This window comes from Emydura macquarii, unplaced genomic scaffold (genome assembly GCF_026122565.2).
Source record: "Emydura macquarii macquarii isolate MOO-44397 ecotype Brisbane River unplaced genomic scaffold, CSIRO-AGI_Emac_v2 contig_1644, whole genome shotgun sequence".
Lineage (NCBI taxonomy): Eukaryota > Metazoa > Chordata > Testudines > Chelidae > Emydura > Emydura macquarii.
This window is the reverse complement of record NW_027131781.1, coordinates 5,723,300-5,745,756: the sequence shown is the minus strand read 5'-3', so window position 1 is coordinate 5,745,756 and position 22,457 is coordinate 5,723,300. Positions and strand designations below refer to the sequence as shown.

Here is a 22,457-nt window from a genome sequence, read left to right as displayed (position 1 = left end):
GGTCTACATATTTTTAATAATATTTTTGTTACTCAAATGTAGAGAGGAATCTCCAGTCAGTGTTCTTGGACAGTGTCTCTCCACATCTTTCAGAATTGCTTCTTTAGTGTTTCAAAAGAAAACTTGACCATCTATATAAACTGTACTTTTAAAGAGTAAGAGAAGATGGTTACAGAGAGAAACTATCTTAAAGGCTACAGATTAACCAGTTATTTGCAAATGACAGGAGCTTCTTGCATGCCCTCCAAAATTCCATCTTCCCTTTTGTAGGAATCTGCTCAAGGCTTGAAACCTGGCTTTGATAGGTCAAGAAGTGTGCTATATTTTGTCGAGGACGAGGCTCTAGGTGTCCGGGCATTAAAAGGCCTAGATCTTACAGCCTGTGAAAATATGAAAATAAATCAAAACCTACATGGTTGTTTCCACTTTATTAGGGATCTTCAAAACCTACAGGACCATTTTCTTGTGAGAAAATAAAATGATTCACAAATGCTAGCATGTGCATTAACACACAGTGTTGTAATGCTCGGTAGTGACACAAGATAGCAGCATATCCTCTGGTAGGTTGACTGACAGGCAAACAGTGTCTCTAAAAGCCTTACGCTGAGTACAGTAGAGCCCAGTCCAACCAGGAGTACATCTACATTCTCCATCATAAGGATTGCACATTGCTCCATTGTGGCAGTTGCATGTGTGAAAGCAATCTGGTCCCCAAAAACCAGTTGGACAAGCTACAAAAAGAGAGAGCATAAAATTAATTCCTCAGATTAACAGGTGATTATTATTGATGCTTGTTAAGCAATGACAACATGCTTGGTGCTGCACAAAGATAAAGACAGCCTCCTACACACTGTGGCGCTTGCCATCCAATACAGGAATTTCACGACAACAGCAATTAGCTTCAAGCCAAGGAAAACCTTTAGGCCCACATCCTGCAACCTGATCCATGCTAGCAGATCCGTACACCTGTGGCGCACCCTGCTGAAATCAATGGAGCCACATATCGGTACACTGGTCCATCAGCCAGGACAGTTTGTAGGATAAAGGTTTTTGATCCATATGTGCAGGGGCACTGGCCTAGAACTTGGGAGCCACTGGTTCAATTCCCTACTCTGCCATAGGCTTCATGGGTGACCATGGGCAACTCACGTAGTCTCTCTGTGCCTCAGTTTCCCATCTGTGAAATGGGGTTGACAGCACTACCCTACCTCACAAGAAATGTTCTGAGGAGAAACACATTAAAGTTGTGAGGTGCTACAGTGGTCTGAATAGCACAGATGGAGACATAATCCTAGAGTATCCTAGAGTATGTTGCTCTAAATATTCTATTCAATCTTAAAGCCTCACTGGCTTTATTTGCAGAGTCAATTTAGACAGAGTTTTAAGATATGAAAGTAATTTAATTTTCCCTCTCATATTCTGGAATTCCTATATACTACAACACAGCTCTTCACAGTTTACATTTGATTTGCAATCAAGTACTAAAACTATTGACCTAGTTCAAACTCCAGAGCACTATTCCAATAGTGTAAAAATGTAAAGAATGCTTAACATCAGTGTAAATTCAAATCCATTACAGCCGATTATTTATGTTGATGAGGATTTTTTTTAGATCAATTAAGACCTTCAAGTACAATGGCAATGCTTTTTCAAAAGTCATATTAAGCCTTCTCTTCCATGACATAATTGTAGTAAATCTCAGTTATTAGTACCACATAAAAAGATCCAAGATGTTAATAAGCCTTCAGCATAACACCCTTATTTTTCCTGCCCTTCAAAGAAAAAAAAGTCATTTTCTTCTGCTTCATACTGAAGACATGAATTTATAAGGCAAAAAATGGTTCAAAGGCAACCTGAACATACAGCAGCAGGGCACATTTCCATGCAGGCTGATATGGGAGGGGACACAGAATTCTTCCTCTTTCAGTGTTGTGGGTGCTCAGTTTGTGAAAGGACACAGTGGCTGTCTTGGGGTTTGTGGAGTTAGTCATGCTGCCACGTATGTTGCACACAAATCTTTGTGTGCTAGCCAGCCCATGAAATTCCCTGGGCACCAGCATGGAAGGTAAAAAGCTAGGTTTTGGTAGCTCACCTGCCTAAACTAGTGGCCAGGACATACAGGAAAGCTTCTACTATGACTGAAACTCCAGAAAGGTCACTGAATTCACAGGGTGCAAGTTAGGGGAGGATCTGGCCCAAGGCATTCATACTAGAACCTAGCAAAAGTGCCCTTCTGGCTACACCGCCTTTGTGAGGGGAGATTTGCATGCTTCTCTAACTGCTTTAGAACTGGCTCTTGGATCAAGGCGCCACAAACGTCTCCTTTGCAGCTCCCCTCTCAGCCGCCCCAGGTCCTGCCTGGTGTTTGGGGGCCTGAACCCATTTCTGTGGAAGAGTCGACCTACTGACTTCAGTGATTGCAGTAAATGGCCCTGGAACTAGACCAGCTAATGCCAAGTTCATATTGGTAATCTTCACGTTTTCTAACCCTGAAGAAACCATCAGGCACTGCTCAGTAAGCAAAACACCCCATTTTTGCCCAAGGTTAACAGATGCTAACAGTCATTTCCCAGTTACATGGTTAAATATAATGAACAATCCATGGAGGTTACTGCCTTTTTTATTTTTTGAGTGACAGCAATATTCTGCCTGTGGAAGACAAACAATAAAAGCAAAATTACAGCCATCTGGTTTTATCCGATTCATACTTTATCACTCGACGTTTAATATTTTTTACTCTGAATGCTGTCTAATATGCTAGTTGTATCCTGAATATGAAGGAACGTTTCAGAATGATAGGATATTGCTTCCCACTGTGATCTGTCTTCAATTAAGGAATGTGTTCAGGAAATGACACTTTGGGATCAGCAAACGTCAATCTTCTACCTGGGCAATTTTCAGCCAGAAGCTATGCATCCCTCCAAACTCACATTGACTTTTGCAATTAAATTACATTTAATAGGAATATATCATCTTTTGAATTTCTCAACTGTATGAGCCTGGTACATGAAAACATTTATTGGCTAATAATTTCTCAGGTAATAGTTGAAAGAAAGTGATTAGAATGGAATTCATCTAGAAATTAAAAGGGAGCATGGATCTCTCTCTACTGAGAAGAGCTTGTGACCTTGCTTTACAATAATAGGAACTAGTAACTGCCCATGCAAATTCCAAATGCAGAAACTAATTCAAGCCAAAGCTAACATAGCTTAATTAAAAGAAATAAGCTATCAAGAGAATAAAGCACTGGCTGCTATAACACTTTAGGGATTTCCCTGGAAATATCATTTTTGTCCTTAGCTTTAGAGCATTTAAAAACCTCAAAAGAATAAACTTATTTCAAATAAGAGATGTAAAAAAAAAACCTTGCTTACTCTGAGAGCAGTCTTTCCCTATCCATCCTGGAAAACATTGACAAGTTCCATCAATAGGATTGCATGTGCCATTGTTGGTACATTGACAGACCTCAGCACAGTTCGTCCCATACCTTCCACTGGCACAAACTGTGGAAATACAAGGCAGCATTTTTCACAATGAGTGTTAGGAAGTAATATGACAATGTCTAGCGATTACTGGTTAAAAGTAATGATGACATTCACCTGTCCTACAAATGGCATAAGTCAAACAGGGAACCTCCTACTCCAAAATGCACTAAAAGGCAGCAGATAACCAAGTCCATTTTGGCTGGTAACATTCTGGGTCTCCTAGCAAAATAGTCTCAAGAAGGCTACACCTATTCACATTAAGATCTATGAATGTGGAGTGAATATAGCTGGAAGCTACAAGGAGGAGCTAACTGCATCTGCCCTGAATGCTACTGCAAGTTTTCTGTGAATAAATCTCTTGAGCACTGAAGAATAGTATTGCACATCTTTAGGCAGAGCACTGGAAGATATTGATTCACCAATTATCTGTGATCTGCCTGCCTGCCTTTCCTGGCCCAATAATGGGAATCCCATTACTGTGATGCATATTATGAAGACTTGAAAAACATTTATTTTTAACCTGGCACTGATGTCTAAGGTGAAAGACATACAACCTACGTACTCAAAGTCAGTAAGCACGGAATGTAAGTCTCTCATATAGGGATGCATGGCAGCCAAGAAACCAACAGGGAGTTTGCCTGTAATATATAATGTCCCTTCATAAGATCACTAGCTGTATAACTAGTGTATGCATGTGAAGAAATGTAAAGTTATTTTCAGGATATAAGAGACTGATGTGACCATAACACTTAATTCAATTCTGCAAATCTCAACATGTTAATAGTGTCTATGCAATAGCAATAGCCAGTTTCACTTTGCTTGGAGGTCTGATCCCAGGAGGTGATGAGGAAGGAGAAATGGAACTTGTGCTTCTAAATCTTTAGGCACTTTTGAAAATCTCCCCGAGCTTCCCAACTCTCAGCAAAATCAGTGGGAGTTGGGACTCTCAGTACCTTGCAGAATCAGACCCTAGGAGAACAATGGAAAGACATGACAAACCAACAAGGCCTGAATATTTATACCATGTAAGCCTGAAGAAAGACATCTGCTACAAGGAAGCACAAGTGCTACTGCTGAAAATTCAGGCTTGTCCCAGTCAGCATTTATCTATCTATCTACAATCCAGCTGTCGCTGTAATCTAAATTTTACCATTATGATGAAAACATAAAAAATAACCATGTATTATTGATGGATCATAACAAAAGTCTTAGATATGCTTGTCTATGCTTTATTAAAACAGGTATACTATAATTTAAAACAAACCAAAACTATTCACCTAGCACAGCTTACTCAGGAAGATAGGGAAAAAGCTGTCTGAATTTTCTCTAGGGAAATGTCATAGTATAGGCACAAAAGTATAAAAATGAATAGATAGTATATCTTTAACCTCCCACAAAATTATAGAAAATCTTTAACATTAAAATTGATGGAAAGCTTTGCTCAGTATTTGTCTTATTCTCCACAATGAATGAATTGTTGAATTATTGGATTCTTATTGGCTGTGCTCCCTGACAAAAACAGATGTCTTTTCAAAACAAGATAAAACACACAGTCCATCTCTGTGGAGAATGTAACAAACAGAACCGGACTTTTATCCTTGTAAATAATAGTAATGTCATAAAAAGCACTTCTCTGAATTATTCAGCTATTTTACCATTTCAACTAGTCTCACTTTCTTATATGCATTCACTGTAGATGACCTCAATCTATTCTGAATGTGAATCAGTTACAGATTGAAATCCTGAGCTGTGATTCATTTGCTCTTATACAATATACCATCCTCTACCCCTGCTACAACAGAAACCTAAGAATGGTGAAGAGGACAAAAGCATATACTCTAGCTACAGACTTATCTCCAAAAGTGGATAAAGCAGATTTCAAATTATGTACTAAACAGAGTAGTTTTTTAAATGAAAAGAGATAAAACTACACAGAACAAAAAAGTTAGAAAAACCCTCATGCCACAGAAAGAACCAACATTAAAAGGCTCTGTCAATCTGTTCTAATCCATTATCCCATCCCATTCTCTATTCAGAGTACTTCAACACAATATTTTTATTGCATCTTTAAGATGGAAATACATAATATAACTTAAATCAGAGCTGGATTCTTTCAATTAAAAAAAGTTCTCAAAAAGCTTACTTAAAAATGTCGTTGATTTACTCTGCAATAGGGAACACTAATGTCCAAGAATAGATTTGTGAACCTAGGTCCGACGCGGACACAGGCAACAGGTTATAGTTACAAGAGTTACTTGTAGAAGAGTTATTTCCAGTTACAAGAGATGGAGGCTAGTGATGGGATATTTTCTATTGTTTGAGCACCTGCTTGTCTTTCCTCCAGCTCAGAGAATGGTATGATGTACAAGAGGATATTAATGCAGAAAGAGTAGAAGAACTATTCTGCAAACATAGTTGCTTTGCTTAGGCTTGGAAACCTGGTTACGATCTAACATGACGAATCTCCTTTAAAGTTGTGAGCAGCAAACAAACATTTCTTAGTAGCTTAAAGATACTTTTAAACACAGTCCTGAAATAAGGACTATTCATGCTTCTATATATAAGTATCGAGCAGGTAGAACAACCCTGATTGTGATGTTAATTAGTCATAAAAACTCTGAGGTGGGATAAGAGTCCTGCTGTGATGTCAGGTGTGTTCTGGCAGCCGTAATGCATCATCAATCCAATTTGCTACATGATTATGAAAAATATTTATAAAAACAGCTGCTCAGTTGCTTGCTGCTTAGAATTCTGAGCAAAACTGTGGCAATACATGGAATTTATGATGTTATGGAGTGTACTGTAGGCACATGCTACTAATGGTAAAATGGTCCAATAGCTAGAAAAAAAGTCAACACGGAGTGATAATATGAAGTGCGATCTTTGTTTCACATTTTTCTAAAGTAAAACGTTGACTAGCACTCTTCTTTCTAGAAATATAAAGTTACACGATAACTCATTAGGATAAATTGCGACACAATTTGATTTTAATTAGGACATGAATATTTTAAAGTGATTCTGCTGGATAGATCAACATTTCAAAGTAAATCCAGAAGTACTCAACAGGTAAGCAAAAATAAAATAGAGTTTTCTTAACAAGTTAATTAGCCCACTCTACACTTTGAAATTTGGCTAACTTTTCACATTCACTGAAATATGTTCTTTCTAATACATTAACTGGCATACTATTTAGTTGAATATGGAGCATAGGGAAAAGAAAACAGTTATATTTAATCTGTGTTTAATGATTTTGCATAAGTACTGTTCGTAATTTGTAACTCACTGAAAAGCAGGTCATTAAAAAGTCAGTTCAATTTTTGACGAGGCCTGCAACTTAACCAGCATAGTCACCATTAAGTGTAATCTCTATTAAATCTATATGTAGAAAATTCTCAGAGAAGCAGGCAATAAATCAGGTCTTGCATAACATGGCAGTGACTTTGCCAGTGGTGTAGGATATGACTAAGAAATTGAGCCCAATGTTTTCAAAAACAGATCCTAAGTCAGGCAGCTAAATAAGAACGGCCAGGTTTACAAAGCTGCTCAGAGATTGTTGACTTTAATGGGAGCTGGGGTCACTCTGCACTTCTGAAAAATCAAGCCACTTTTATTTAAGTGCCTCTAGAAAAAAGTTTCTGCCTCCCTTTCTTGTGTTTAGAAATACCTGATTTCAGTGCCACCATTCACAGAGTAAGGTGCTGGTCACTGCCAAGAAAGGTCGCACAAATTATCTGGCCCTATATTTAGATTTAAATACCCAAGTTTGAGTACATTGGGACTGTATATTTCTATTAACTGGTGTGTGCCTCTTACATTTAAAAAGCATACTAGAAAGTGTTATCATATGTTTAGGATACACTAGGATTAACAGAAGGAAAATGCAATGGTTGAACAGCAGATTTATTTACAGAACGTGTCACATTTTATATGCGCTTAACTACTGAGCTGCAGAGCTGCTTTATTTATGCATGTCAGATTACAACATATTTACAAAAAGATGACTAAGTACCCATTTGCATTTTGCCTGTGAAGTAAAACAGTTTCTTGTGATCTAAACTGCTGAGATTAAAAAACAAAGCAGACAATTTGAAAGCGGTCTGAAAGAGTTCTTGCTGCAAAGAGTCACTTGCATATAAATGTAGGAAAAAGTTGGCATTTGAGTATCTTGGGATCAATACCTTGGTTGCAGAGTGAGCCAAAGAATCCAGGCAAACAGTCACAACGTCCCGTAACATGATGACAAGGCCCGCTGCTGTGCACACATTGGGGACATGCTTGACTGCAGTGATGCCCATAAAAGCCAGGCGAACAAACTAAAGCAAGAACAAGATCAAGATCAACACTGGAGTTCAGATGTTTTCTCCCTTAATCAGTTTTATAAGTGCTTTCGGCCTGTGCCTTAATCTAATGCAAACAGCCTCATTTAATTTCTAAAATATCAGATAAAATAAATTAGAAATTACTTTCAGTTCTTTCAATTACTTACATCCAGCCACATTAAGTGCCTGATTCCTAAACAAATTAGATGCACAACATGTATGCACCTGAGCATTTCATTTGTGCATGCAATTGCAGTGGCAGACCCCCCCAAAGGCTAAATGTGAGAGTAAAAGGGTAATTATGGTTACTACATGCAAGATTGCCCAATATGCGGGGGCAATCACAAGACACCTACATAAATTAGTCAAGAAATTGCATGCATGCTTAACTTGTTTAAAACATAAGTCAAAAATACTATAGAATTGGCCCACAAATGAATAAAAACTAGGAATTACAGAATTAGGATTAAGAGCCTCTTCTAAACCTGCATTGTTGTTCTGAAGCACATGGAGTATGGAAAACCCTGCAACAGGTAGACACAACGGGGTTTACACTGCAGTAAGAAAAACGTAAAAATGACATCATGTGTTTCCCTCTTTTTACTCATGAGATTCCCCATTGGCTCAGTTTTATAACCAAATGATTACTTCTCTGCCAGTTCCGTAAATTTGCTTTGGGCTCGGGTTCCTTACATTACTTCAGATTCTGCAGCTGAAACCTAGCTGATAATTCTGTTGATAAGGCACTAATCAGAAAAAAATCCGGATCACTCTCTCTGATGGTTCTGCAGAGCTAACAACAGTCCAATCTTTTTGTCAGTGAAATAGCTCTGAATACACGCAGGAAGCAAGCTGGCTGAATAAAAAGGTACCACTTTTGCAAAATTGCCTTTTTAAGCCCTAAATTCCATCCCTAACTCTGGATTTCCAGAAAGGGAAGGGGATGATGCTGAGAACACGCTTAGGGAGGTCAAACCCTCCTGCACCTGCTCCTCAGGGACTCCCGAAGTGCAGGGAATTGTACGGTTAGGGTGGGAGAGAGTTGGATCTTCTGGCCAATCCACCACAAAAAGGGGTTTCAGAGGCTTTGGGCGAATGAACAGCCATGGAGTCCCTCTGTTGTCACTCTCTGGCTGGGAGAAGAATTCCTCCTCCTGAGAGTACCCAGTGGATCTTGTCAGGGCATAGCCTCATTACTGGAGCTGTGCTCTGGGGACAGGATTTGCCCCTTATGGTCTACATGCCTTCAGCTGATAAAACTAAGCTATTTTTCAGCTCAGGAAGGCCAGAAACTATTAACTTCCTTAGGTTCTGAACTCTTAGGGTTTCAAATTTGTAATACAATTTCCTCCCGAATTCCCTGAAGCTTTGAGTGCCATGTGTCAGCCTTGGAGAGAAGTTTTACAACTACACAGATATGCTGCAGCAGCTGGAAATAGGGGTTTCTAATGAAAATGCTTATAGACCATTATCTCCAGCAGTGATAGAGCTCATCACTACAATGGCTTTAAATAAAAACTGGCAGCGACAAATGATTTTTGAGAGATAAGTGTGTGCTAGTTGCAAGTGTTGCCTGTGAAATCAGAGGGGACGTGTGATTTGGGGTTGGACAGTGCGTGTAAAGGGGTGCTGCAGCAAAAGGGATTAATAAAGGTGAACCCATTTGTCTTTAAATAGTGAGAAAGTGGTGTGTGGTTTCCAATTATGTATGAAGACCCATTAAGGGTCAAATGAAGGGTGAAGGGGAAGAAAGACAGTTTTCTAGATCAGGCAAATGAGAAGATTTTATCTCCTTGGCACATTTTAATATGCAGCAGGAAACTGCAGCTATTCCAGGTTGGTATCTAGCCTGCTGTGTTGTTTTTTCTAGAATACGAGATCTTGACACTAACTTTGGCACTGATATGACGTTGACATGTTATTTTGATAGCAGAAGATTAGACACTCTTCAGTAGGTAATATGCCAGATCTGACTTCCATTTATCAATGTGCTGGATTGACTATGATCTCCACCTCCATAGTCTGTTATGTGGGTTCACTGGACCTCATGCGACACTCAAGCAAAATGATAAAAATAAGCATAAAAGGCTCCTCTCTGTCTCACAGCACTCCCATTTCTGTTAGTTTGTGTGCACCCTGTGCTCTTTCACTGAATCCCACTATGCAGACATCCTACAGTTGCTCTGGCACAACTTTTAATTTCTTTTTGCCCCACACCTTCCTGTGTTCTGTACCCACAGAGGTTGCTCTTGCTTTCCAGCAATAAATGTCCCCTTCCTACTGGCTATGGAATGCCAGATAAAGCGATCCCTGTCCTCCCAGATTGACTCATATGTCAAATGAGGCTCCCAGGAAGGACAATGACCATCAGGGCTGTGCATTTAGATTCTGCCTACATCTGAACGACTCATTAAACAAGAATATCTTGCTATTTGGGTTCCTTTTTTATTCTCCAGACCTATTTATGAAGGCAAAATAAAGCAAAATCTGGTGTTCTCCTGAGAGCTCCACCCTCCAGGACCTGAATTACCGTGCTACAATCATTCTTGTGGGCTGGGCAGTCCCTAACAGGTGAATAGACCAGAAGCAGAGGGATCCATGAGGCAGGAGCACACTGGTATGAGATTCTCTTCCCCTCACCGCCACAGGGCATTTTCTGGGCCACTCTTTTTTCCTCTTTTGCTTTGCTTCAGAAGCACCTTTCCCACCGCAGAAACAGTAAATCTTACTTCTCTGGCACATGGGTCCTCTATATCCTGGTGCACACTCGCAAGTTCCATCCTCCGGCGAACAGGACCCCCCATTCTCACAGTTACAAGAGATGGAGCAGTTCGGCCCCCAGCGACCTTGTGCGCATACGTTATCACAGTGGATGCCTACAGAATGCAAAGGTGTATGTTAGCTTTCAGCACAGCTCATTCCATTTGCTGATAAACCAGATGCTGGGGCAGACTGCTAACTTGCAGTGCATTACCGAGCAAGACAGGGAGCCTGGCTAGAAAATAACGATCCTGCCACCCACCTGGTAGGTTGAAGGTTCAAAATGCACAGCAGTGAATCCCGCCAGGTTCTGAAGGCTTCCAGCACAAGGCTCCACACCATGCAGGATTGAGCCCTAACAGCATCTCTACATTGCAGCTGGGAGCAAGCCTCCCAGCCTAGATGGACAGACTCACACTAGCGGAGCACACTACAAATAGAAGTGCGGATGTGGCAGCTCCGGCTCTCAAGCCGAGGGGGTGAGGTGGGCTTGAGAGTCTGAGCTGCAGCCCAAGCCACAACATCCACACTGTTGTTTTTAGCATGTGAGCTCAAGTCCTGCTAGTGCAAGTCTGTCTACCTGGGCTGGAGCCTCGCTCCCAGCTGCAGTGTAAACAAACCCTACATAGCTTGGGTGGACTCAAGGACTAACAATTTTTAAAGATCACCAAGTAACTCAAATAATAGGTCTTGAAATAAAGAGTCAGTCTGGTCACAAAACCATTGCTGTGAAATAGAAGACTGAAAAAGAAAAACTAATCATAGCTCCATGAAAATACTTTAGTTCTGAAATTCCCCACTATACTTAGATTCAATTATATCCAGTATATTTGTCATTTTCTGTCCTAAACACTTGTGTAGTGTCTGTGTTATTGCACAATTGCCATATTTCAGCGCAAAGCTTGCTGTGTTTTCAGTGGAGGGTTTGTGTGTTAATACATTATCGTCCTGATCCTGCAAGCAACAACATGTGGGCATGAGTCTGTCTACACACAATTTGTCATGTAAACAAGTGAAGACTGAGAATTGCAAATCCAGCCCCAAATTACTCCCAAGGCAATTGTTTGACATTTATTATTATGACAATCAAAGCTTCAAAGGTGCAGAAAGACCCTGCCAAGTGACTTAAAAGCTGCATTTTTCTAGTATTGTTTTCACTGGTGACATTTAAATTCAAGCTTGTGCTATGTCTCTGTAGACACCGGAATCAAACTACCTAAGGGACTTGACCCTGCAAACCCTTACCCACCTGAGGAGCCCTTACTCATGTGAGTAGGCCCACTGAGAGCAATTAAGACCCATTACTGAGATCAACAGAACTACTTGCATGATTAAACACTCCTCAGGTGAGTAAAAGGTTGCTAGATTGGGAGCTGAGACATAAAGAGCTGCCAGCAGCAGGAAGTGGTATTAGCTTTGGCACCTTGTAGATACTGATATAAAAAAAAAATCCATTGGCTTAAAAATTCTCTTAACAACATCACCACACCAGGTGCTTTACAACTGCTGCACCAAGATTTGATGGCATACATGTGCCTTGGCTACTTTTTCAACATGAAGAAATTCCTTATCATCCATGCACATGTTCCCACTGCATAATGGGATAAATTGCAGACAAGATGCTGAAAGATCCAGCCTCAGTCAGAGCCTGGATTAATGCCCTACTAAGGATAAATACAATCCCAAGTAATTTCCTACATCTCTGATATCTTCATTTGGATGCTACAGGTAATGTATTGTATGTATGACACCGCAATCTGTACAGTCACCAAACTTTGAGGATTATTAAATGAGCCAAAAGTCATTATAAACACACTTACAATGCAGTTTCAAGTTCTTTTTTATAAATCTCTGGAGTTAATACACTAAGAAATATCACAGAGCCACTATTTCTTTTTTCCCCCTGAAGATTAGTCACACAATTATGAGGACACTTCCTTGAAAATCTTAACTAAGGTTGGCACAGGTGGCAAGTTAAAAGTTCAGTTTAAAACAGGATTTCTAATAATACATAATCATAGCTTTATCTAAAGAGCCACAGCGAAGGCTTTACAACCCCCCGCAAAAATGAAGATGTACTAAAAACACAGTAAAAACTCACCCCCTTAACATTTCAATATAGAAAACCAAGCAAAAGGGGTTCAGTACAAAGACAAGGGATTAGACAAGCAGGGAGAATTTATTTGAGCTAAATAATACAGTGGAAAGCTACGGTCATAAAAATAATATCTCTGAAATAAAAGAAATCTTTTGGCTTGTTTAGAGCGAGAGAGATGAGTAAGTATATAATGTAGAATATAAATAAAATAAACTTTATATTTACACACATACACATGCTTGTTATTTATACTTTTAAATGCCCCCATTCGAGCTCCCAGAATTAAGACATACTTTTAGAAAGATGGGTGTCTTTTCCTCCCGACTGCAGTATTAAGAATACAGTTCACCTACTGTGGAGGGCTATTTATAAATGGAGACAATTAAGCAGCATTATTTCTTGTCTCTTTTCCCAAAGTTTGGGAAAGAATGACATTGACTCCTCTCCTTTAAAAGTAGCTGAATTAGAATGCCACTGACGTTCTTTGCAGCAGAAAAGTCTCTGTCTAAGTAATGAATAATGAGGGATGTCTTCTCATTCCTAACTGAGGCAATGAGTCATTGTGATGCTGATTGTTCTAATAAAACGTAGAAGGGGAAAAAACCCTTTGTACAAGACACATTACACCTTTTATTTATTTATTAATATTCAAAAGACCATTGAAGAGACTGCAGTACATTTTAACCGAACCCCCTTTATATTGTTTCTAAATTAGTTCTTCTGGAAGGCTTCTCTTATGGAGGCTCAAAAATTATGCCCACCTCGCATTGCAAGTGAAAACAAGCAATACAATTTGCACCTGGGCATCTAAGGGAATTTTGCTAAAGCAGCATCTTAGTTTACACTTCCCTAATTTGACAATCTATTAAGGGTGAGTATATCACTCCCAGGTACTTCACAATCAGAGTTACTAGAGCATGATGCTTCTTTAATATAAAACTTTAATCTTTACTTAGAAACTTGCAGATGAACATTTTTGATAAGCAATTAGTGTTCAATATGTAATTCCCAGAAATATAAAAAATGCTGAATTTCACACATTTCAGCATAATGTCAAGCTGCAACCGAAGGTTCATGATTTATGAACAAATGCTTCATTTCACCTGTGTTATGCACAAATTAGGAAGACAACTACCATAAGAATACATTCTCAAAGTTGCAGGAGGGCAGTTCCACTCATAAACCCCATTTCCTAAAGGTTGGGAAATGATTTACTGCATCAGGTTCTTGTTGCAATGCTAATATGAGAATAAAATCATGCTTCCCTGATAGCATTCCAAGAGCTTCTCAAACAATGATTTGGGGATAGATAGTGAGTGAAATTCATGCTGCCTACATAAAGCCAGAGTCATCAGCTCTATATGGGCAAAAGATACGGGTGCTGGGGGACAGCAAGGCAAGATCCATGATCCCAGCCCTTAATCCAGCTGTAAAGTGGAATACTGGCCATAATGCCTCTATGCTTTTGAGCTCTGGGAGTCTTTAGGGTCACTGGATCTGCACAGTCACTGATCCCAAGGCCTGTTGCCATTGCTACCCCTTGAGCCGGCTGATTGTATTTGTGGCCTTGTATGGCCACTCTTCCGTTGCCTTGGCCACACACAGACACAAAACTGCATGGCCTAAATGGCACAGAGAGCCTTGCATAGGCATTTATACCCCGTAAACATACTCTTCACAACAGAAATGGAACCAAGTGTATGAAATGCTGATTTTTACATTCTATTATTTTAAAACGATATCTGGAGAGAATGTATTCTTAGCATAAAAGGCAAGCATGAACACCCTTGCAAGAGGCAGCCCCAGGGTGGTTATGTGCTATTCAGTCCTCCCCCACAGTTGAACCTTCATTCTGACTGGCAAAACACCTGCTGATTTGCATTTTATCAGTGTTTGGCCCACCTGGAGCCCAGGCTTCTGCATGGGAGAGATGGGGAATATACTCCATAGGCAAGATGAGAATCTCACTCTCTGCAGCTGGATGAATCTGAAACCAGGTTTCAAAAAGTGAACAATTAGTGCCTTAAACCACTGCACTAATTCTCCAGTAACCCTCTGGCACCAATGCTTCCTCTGGGAAAGGAACTTCCACTGAACAGCTGGGATTCAGCTCATGAAAGAGAACTGTAGCAAATGTTGCAGGAGGAGTAGTGCAGCTGGAGAGAGGCACAAGGGGGAATGCCTGGCATGCATATGTGGCCAAGGAAATGAGAGCTTGGCTGAGTTAACACCAAAGGAGGAGAATGGAAGACAATAGACCAAAGATCCTACTTCACGCTCTGGAGTGGTGGTGCTTAGTGGAGGCTAAAGAGAACTCTTACATCTATTTAAATACAGTTCGGGGGGGGTCAGAATCTCAGCTGTGCATCTGTATCTGAAATTCAGAGGGGCTACATTGATTACACCAACTGAAGATACAGCCCTTTGTAGGAGAGATTAGAAGTTGAGCCAGGTGCATTCCCACCACTCAAACTATAAATGACCATCAGCAAAAGGAACAAGAAAGGGGGAGAAAGAACAGCAGAGGGGAATTGGTGTTTGTGGCATCTTTGGAAGGATTAATCTGCATAACACTGCCTCTGCTAGCCAGGACATCACGCCCTCATGGTAGGATGAGCCAACAGAAGTGTTATCCTTTGAGAGCTGCTTTTAACTGTATCCTCCTGAAGGGCTTTGGTGGGGGGAATCACTCGAGAGCTGGACAGAAGCAGAATTCTCTCTCTCTCGCTCTTAAAAAAGCCTGCTCTTGTTTTTTTACCTTGCCTCCAGACAATTTGACAAACACAAGAGGGGAGAGAAAGTGGACAGAATAAATGAGAGCCACTGTCCTATTTTTGGCCAATCTATCCTCTTGACATTAGCTTCTGCAGCAGGATCTATGTACTGCTCAGAGTAATTACTTTTCAGGGATGCAGGAATTTGATAAATTCTAGGACGTAGGGTTTTTTCCTATGTATTTTAACTATATATCTATTGATGTACAACTGTAATTATTTCTCTGAATGAGGTCTTCAACTTTTTTCAATAATCACAATCTAAAGACAGATGCAACATGAATTAGCAATGACAGGTATGATTTCCATAGACATTTTGGATCCAGCACAAACATTTCACTCTCCTCCACCTGTCTCTCAATATGATATGATGTCATAATAATCCCTTATCCCTGGCATTTAAATAGCTTTGGAAAGATCTGCTTTTTTATGCACAAACAAGGCCTCAGATTTGTGCGGGAAATACAGCAGAGACTTGAAGTTTGGTGTTTCATGCATGACTTTATTGCTCTGGGTTGCCAACTGACCCTTATCTTCTGCAGTGAAATTCTTAATGCTAATTTGTTGACACACCTGGAAACCACAATACCCAACTAAAAAAACTGGTAGATGTCCTAATGACCACAGGCTGAAAGACATTTATTTGCTTACTTAGGGCTGGATAGTGCCTTGTACGGGCCTTGCCTTGCACTGGAGGTAATTTGGAGCTGCACGGCTCTAGAGGGAGCTCCAATGGGAAATGTGCCTCTACAAGACACTGCCCTCTCCTGTCTCTACCCCATGGGGAGAACCTGCTGGCTGTACCACGCTGAGGAAGCAGCAGTGCGCCCCCATTGCTGGCACCCAGTTTCACTCAGGCACCCAAATACCCATTCTAGGGCCTGAGCTCATGAATCCCACTGAACTGGAACTCTCCTACTGACTTCAGTGAGCTTTGGAACAGGCGCTTAAGGCCCAGATTTTTAAAGGTATCTAGGCTTTGCTCCACTCAGCATTGCAGCACCCAACTGGTTTAGAAGCCTACATTCCATTGACTTTTGAGTCACTTTTGGAAATGCGCCTAGCTCAGTTGGATGTTGCAAGGCTGAGCGGACCAGTGCCCAAATATATTTAAAAATCTGGACCTTTCTAGGTGCCAGTGTTTGCCCCTAAATGTATAACCAGGCACACAAGTAAGTTTGATCAACAGGCTCAGTGTGTGAAATTCTACAATGACTGAGTTACGCTTTTTGCCATCCCGCTGACTTCAGTGGGACAGCAAAAGGAAGTTAGAGCACAATTAGCCCAATGTGTTTAACCCACAAGTAGATGCTGTCAAGAACAGAACAGAAAACAGTCAGAGCAAATGTCTCAGATAATCTGTAATAATCTATTTATCTTTCCCTCTTCCCTTTTTCTCTTCTCCTCCCTTTTTTCTTTTAATACTGCTATGCCCTTGTTTTATCTAGAACACCTACTTAAAATCTGTTTTGTATTGCAGATTAGATTGGCATGCTTTGCTATGTACTGAAGATGTGGTGCTTCAATCTGCATTAGGTAAAGGAAAAGTCAGTAAGAACACCAGACAGAAGTGAGTCCGATTAGCTCGGTACATCCATTCAGAAGGGATGATGGTAACACACAAACAGGACTGCGTAAAGAATTCTTGATGCTTTCCCTTTTTTCCACATCACCAAATTTTATTCAGTTTCTAGACTTGCCTTGGTTGGTTGACTTCGACGCAATCAGAAACACCAGAGTAAAAATCAAAAGGACAAAACTGTTCAGCTATTGGACTGCTGGAGAACCAGAAAATTCTGTTTGTGAAGATCAACAGATAGAAATAAACAAAATGGGATCACCTTAAAGTTAAAGGAAAATCCTAGCAATTGATGGCCACTCATGAAGTCTGCAAAGTAGAAGCTATTTTTGTTTTTACACAGCAAAACTATTCTACAGAGGAAACAGCAATCACGTTCTTTGTGGTCTTCAAAGTGCAGTTCTAGCCAAGAAGCCACTTTAAGGATTAAGTTGTGGAACCCTTATTCATGCTGGTGAGCATTTACTCAGATGAGTAGCCCCATTGAAGTCAATGGGGCTACTCATGTGAGTTACAGCTCATCAATAAGAGCGATGGTTCGATAGTCTGGCCCTAAATGATGCAGTACAAGGCTTGCTCCAACAGTCTCATCAGTGCATGGGGGATTTATACACCTATTATTGTAAGTGTTTTTCTGAATGTAATATATTTACAGCTTATTGCATCTCTATGGAGTACTAATCCTACCACCATTTCAATTACCTATAGAACAATTCAGATATGAAGCATGGAAGCCAGGGAATTTGTACAATCAAAACTTTTAAGGTTTTCTTATTCAGGCAACACCTTTAACCCACAGGAGACTGGATAATCCAGAATGTTTTCTGCTTTAAGGACTGGCCCGTTCCCTGGGTTATGCGACACTCTCTGGGGATCAAGGAGGGAGAGATTATGGCCAACAGGGAGAAAGGATGAATAGGGGAAGGGGGAATTGTTAATGGGAGGAGTCAATTTCAAGCCACTCCTTCAGACACTGTGATGAGGGGAAGGAGTTACTGGGAGGGATCAATTTCAACCCATTCCTTTCAGGACCCTTTCTTTTAACATCATCCCACACTTCTGACATGATCTGTGGCCAGGAAGCAGCAGGAATGAACTGAGGCAGAACCAAGCTATCCGTCAGCTGGCAAGGGAGGGGCTTTTTAAAGGTGGAAATTTTAACTGTTTTCCAGTCCTTTTACTGATCAGTCCCTACAATAACTCATGACCTGGGAAGATAGTTAGCAGGAGCTCATGCTACCATTAGATCTGAGTAAATTATTTGTACTGCATAATGTTTACTGTAGTTCTATCTTTTTTTCTTTCTTTTTGTAAAAACCAGATATTTTACATTTTTCAAAGTTCTTCATCAAAAATGCATATGAAAATTTTCAGCCTGCAAGTTGGTTTTCAAATAGTTTTCATCTTTCTTCCAAAACACAGCACTCTGACATTCAGTATTTAATTCCCTACACAGTTCACTCAGATCTCCTTACAGAATCTTATCATACACATACTCAAGCTTGTATTTAACATCATTCATGTTTGTTAAGTGAAAATAACTTTTTGGGCCAAACTCTCAGCTGGCTTAAATCAGCATAGCTCCAATGAAACCAATGGAGCTACACCTATTTACACCAGTTAAGAATCTGACTCAACATATGAAAACCAAAAGGAATTAAAATTGTACTAAATTATGTTCATACTTTCCTTATGGCCCTGATCCTGCACAGCTTATCTTTAAGCACAAGTGCAGTCCCATTGGAGTCAATATAAACTATCTTGTAGTATTCTAATCCTGCTCCCACTGAGTTATCTAAACTATCACAGGGGCTGATTGTGTCCCAGATTTGGTTTAAGACAAACACAGCTGTCTGCTTTAGATGAGACTCTGGGGGCCCCCTCGATATCGGTCAAGGAATGCCACTGCCATAATTAATAGCGGGACATCAGTGAAGTCTTTGATATAACTTCATAATTCATATTTTTGAAAATTTGCCTGCTATCAGCAGGAACCATACTTAAAGGTTTCCGTCAGAGAAAGAATGTTTAAACACAGAATGACATTAAAATCTTATCAACTCACTTGAAATTAAGTCAATGAAAAATTAAAGCTAATTTCAAATAGGCTTATGTTACATTTATAGACTAAAGGGCACTTGTGGAAACCCAGAGAGTAAGCACACACCTTTTCAGATGGAAACGATTTTTACATTTGAAAGGCACAGGCCAGAGGAGAGAGACAATAAAATGCATCATTTTAGAATGACTCCTGAAATTTCAAGTTTTCCCATCTGTTTAAAACTAATGTGAGGATACAGAATAATCACAGAAATAAATTATTAATTTAAAAATCTGGGATAAGACTGCCAAAAATGATAAAGTTTAAAATATAGCTTAGAAAATGGTATTAGACATCGAGAAATTGCATGTTTAATAGAAATTTGCTATTGCTTCATTCTAATATTTTATGCTTAGGATCACAAACCAAGAAAGTGTGAAACAGTCTGATTAAAAAAAGGCTTATTTGTAGCACAACATAATGCACTTTAAAGTACTGTGTATCAATCCACCTGAAAATCTATTGTAATTACTTTAAAATGCGATACTTCTAGAATTTCTCCTGATTTTAAATGCACAGGGCCAGAGTCTACCCTCAGTTATGCAAGTGTAAATCTGGAGTATCTCCACTGATGACAATAGAATTATTCCAGCTTTACACCAGTATAACTGAGGATAAAATGTGGCCTCAATATTATAAGGTAAGTATTGCAACAAATGGGAAAAATCCTATTAATATAAACACCATTCATTTTTATGGCATTTTATTTTTTTTAAATGGAAAGTTTCTCTCGTTTTACTCCTTCCTTGCAAAGTATATATCTTCCCACAAAGAGCCCAAATAGAGTGAAGTTAAAAATACCTCAGAGCTCACCGTCAAAGTGGACACAGTTTCTTTAAAATTCAAAAAGGCCTTCCCTCGAGTAAAAGGCTTATCAGTTTTACTGAATTAATGTGTCCACAGGAGAGAAGAAACATGTTTCTGTGTTTGAGTGACAGTGCAGATGTCGCTCACAGGCTGCAAATTTTCTCCAATGCGAAGTCTCATTCCTCAAAGCTAACCTTATCTGTGACCAGCCTACATTTCCTGACCCCATTAACTCACTTATACAACCACACGAGGAAATCCCTACAACTTGAGACTAGCGCAACCCCTGTACCATATTTCTGGATGTGATAAGAGACAATTAGGGTTTACATTGCTAGCAATTTATGAAAGCGATTGAGATTATGGATGACTGTAAATACATATTGTGACTCTATATTTGTTATGCCAGAGATGCAATTTAATCTTATGAAATATGAACAAACTGAGAAGTGTTTAAAAGCACCAGTGCAATAAGAGGATACCTTTTTCTCAACAGCACAATCTTTTTCCAGACTGTGTCTGCAATCCTGATTAATTAAAGGTAAACAATTGTGGGACCTTGTATTAAAAAAGCTGCTGATACTTCCCAGTGGAGTTTATAATTAGTCACACTGTTGAGTATTTTCCGTCTTATGTTTATAGTATAACTCCATTTTTGGGGGACATGTTTCAGGGACATCAAAATCATTTGGATAAACTGGGCTTTGGATAATCAGAGGAGTTACTGGCTAAACTAAACTATTCAAATTGGGAGTGTCTAAATATTATTGTCATTCTATAAAAATCAGAGACAGAAAATGAGAGACATAACCAGTATTCAGATGAGAGCATTTCAGATTCCAGGAATTCAGATAAACAGGATTGTGCTGACCTTAACTTTTAAAAGGTCTGAAAATATCTCACTAAATATACACACTTTCCTATTTAATCCCACTGCAATATCAAAAAGATTAGCAAAATCTACACCATCACAGTTAACTCAAAGGGTTATGAAGAACATTCAGAGTCACAGCAGAGAGGAATTGGACATGTGTGTGTCAGCACAGACTGATGCCTTTATTTAGCTGTACGCGTGAATGTGGTGTGCGATTGTGAAAGATGCTGGAATGATGACCTTGGAGATGTAGCACAGCTATGACAGTGGACTGCTCTGCACATAGTCCTGCCAATGTATCTCTGTCCTGACACGGAGTGGATTTCCCATCCCAGGAGAAATTTTCAAGATTTGAACTTTTTTGCCATCCTGAATCAGGATGGAAAGCTGAACTCCCGGAAATTTTTGCAAACCCAAAAATATTTCCAGTTTGAGTCAATCAAAATGTTTTGATTTGATTTCAACCCTTTTTTATTTTTAGTCTAAATTTACGAACATTTCTAAATGAAAAGTCATTTTGACTTAAAAACCTGAAACTTTCCAGTTAAAAAATGTCAATATGGAACAATTTCAAATTTGTTCCAAAAATTTTTCGAGACAAGAGATTTGTCAAAACTGACCCAGTTTCTCAAACAGTTTCTGGTTAACGAATCAGCACTTTCTGCAAAAAACCTGGTTTGTTTGGAAACTCCTGTCCAACGTTAGAGGCACCACCCCTTGTGATGAGAGAGCAGATTAATGTCCATGACTAATTCAGCCCTCAACTTGTTTACTGAAACTATCAACTAAGGGGCCAATTAATGATAACTGGGTGCTGGTATCTGGGATGAGGTCATTGACCATAAAGAATTGAGCAGCAAACACCAAGATCATCGGGCCAGATTGGGCTCATCCCCTGCATGAGGGAAGGGGTAAAAAGCCACTAGCCACAACAAGGGAAGGGAGGGCCAAGTTGGCTGGGTTCAGAGGGGAGCTCCCAGAGTGCCCCCCCTTTAAAAGGGTGGCAAAGTAGCTGTAGTTTCTGGGAGCTGCAGCTGACAATATCTCCTAACGCTCACTCGGAGCTGGGCCACCAAGACAATTAAGACCATTATTTCTAATTTCTAGTTATTTCTTTAAAAAACAAAACCCAAGAGGATCCTGGTCTGAATTTATATCCAGAACGTAGTGCCTAAGCACCCAAGGGATGGGCTTTCACCAGGGGATCTGGGACCCTTGATTTTCTTTGCCCTGTTTGCCTGCAAACTACTGCATAATAAACCAGCAACTATTCCAACATGCACTTATCCTCCAGGGTTTACTTTCAGTTCCCTCAAGGAATTCAGTGTGCATGATGTCCCAAATTAACCTAATACAATTAACATCAGAGCACTACATGTTTGAGGGGTTTCATTTTAACTTGAATGTGCAATGAAAAACTGTCTTGTAAATGACTACCATGCTGGCAGGTCTAAGACAGATGCACACAGTTAGCTGGAGGTGAGCTTCAGAAAGAAAAAGACAAAGTGATGGGTGCTGAAATACACAATATATTTTAGAACAAGAGAGACTCTTGCTAATCTTTAAAAAGCTGAGTCTGCTCATTTAAGGTTCAGTCGGACTGAGCACTCTGGCTCTCCTAGCTAGCAATGCACTTAAGATGTGCTTTACTTTGATTTCA

At 39.8% G+C, this 22,457-nt stretch overlaps 1 protein-coding gene across 1 annotated transcript in view; it reads right to left on the bottom strand.

Moving 5' to 3' along the window:
• The window catches only part of MEGF11 (multiple EGF like domains 11), a 334,716-nt gene that overhangs the window by 49,587 nt on the left and 262,672 nt on the right, over window positions 1–22,457 (bottom strand). The window contains exons 15-18 of the mRNA XM_067555545.1: window positions 10,534–10,680; window positions 7,664–7,798; window positions 3,375–3,503; window positions 603–731 (exon numbers count right to left, since the gene is read on the bottom strand). Of these exons, the coding sequence (XP_067411646.1) occupies window positions 603–731; window positions 3,375–3,503; window positions 7,664–7,798; window positions 10,534–10,680 (540 nt within the window). The remainder of the gene's footprint in view (window positions 1–602; window positions 732–3,374; window positions 3,504–7,663; window positions 7,799–10,533; window positions 10,681–22,457) is intronic.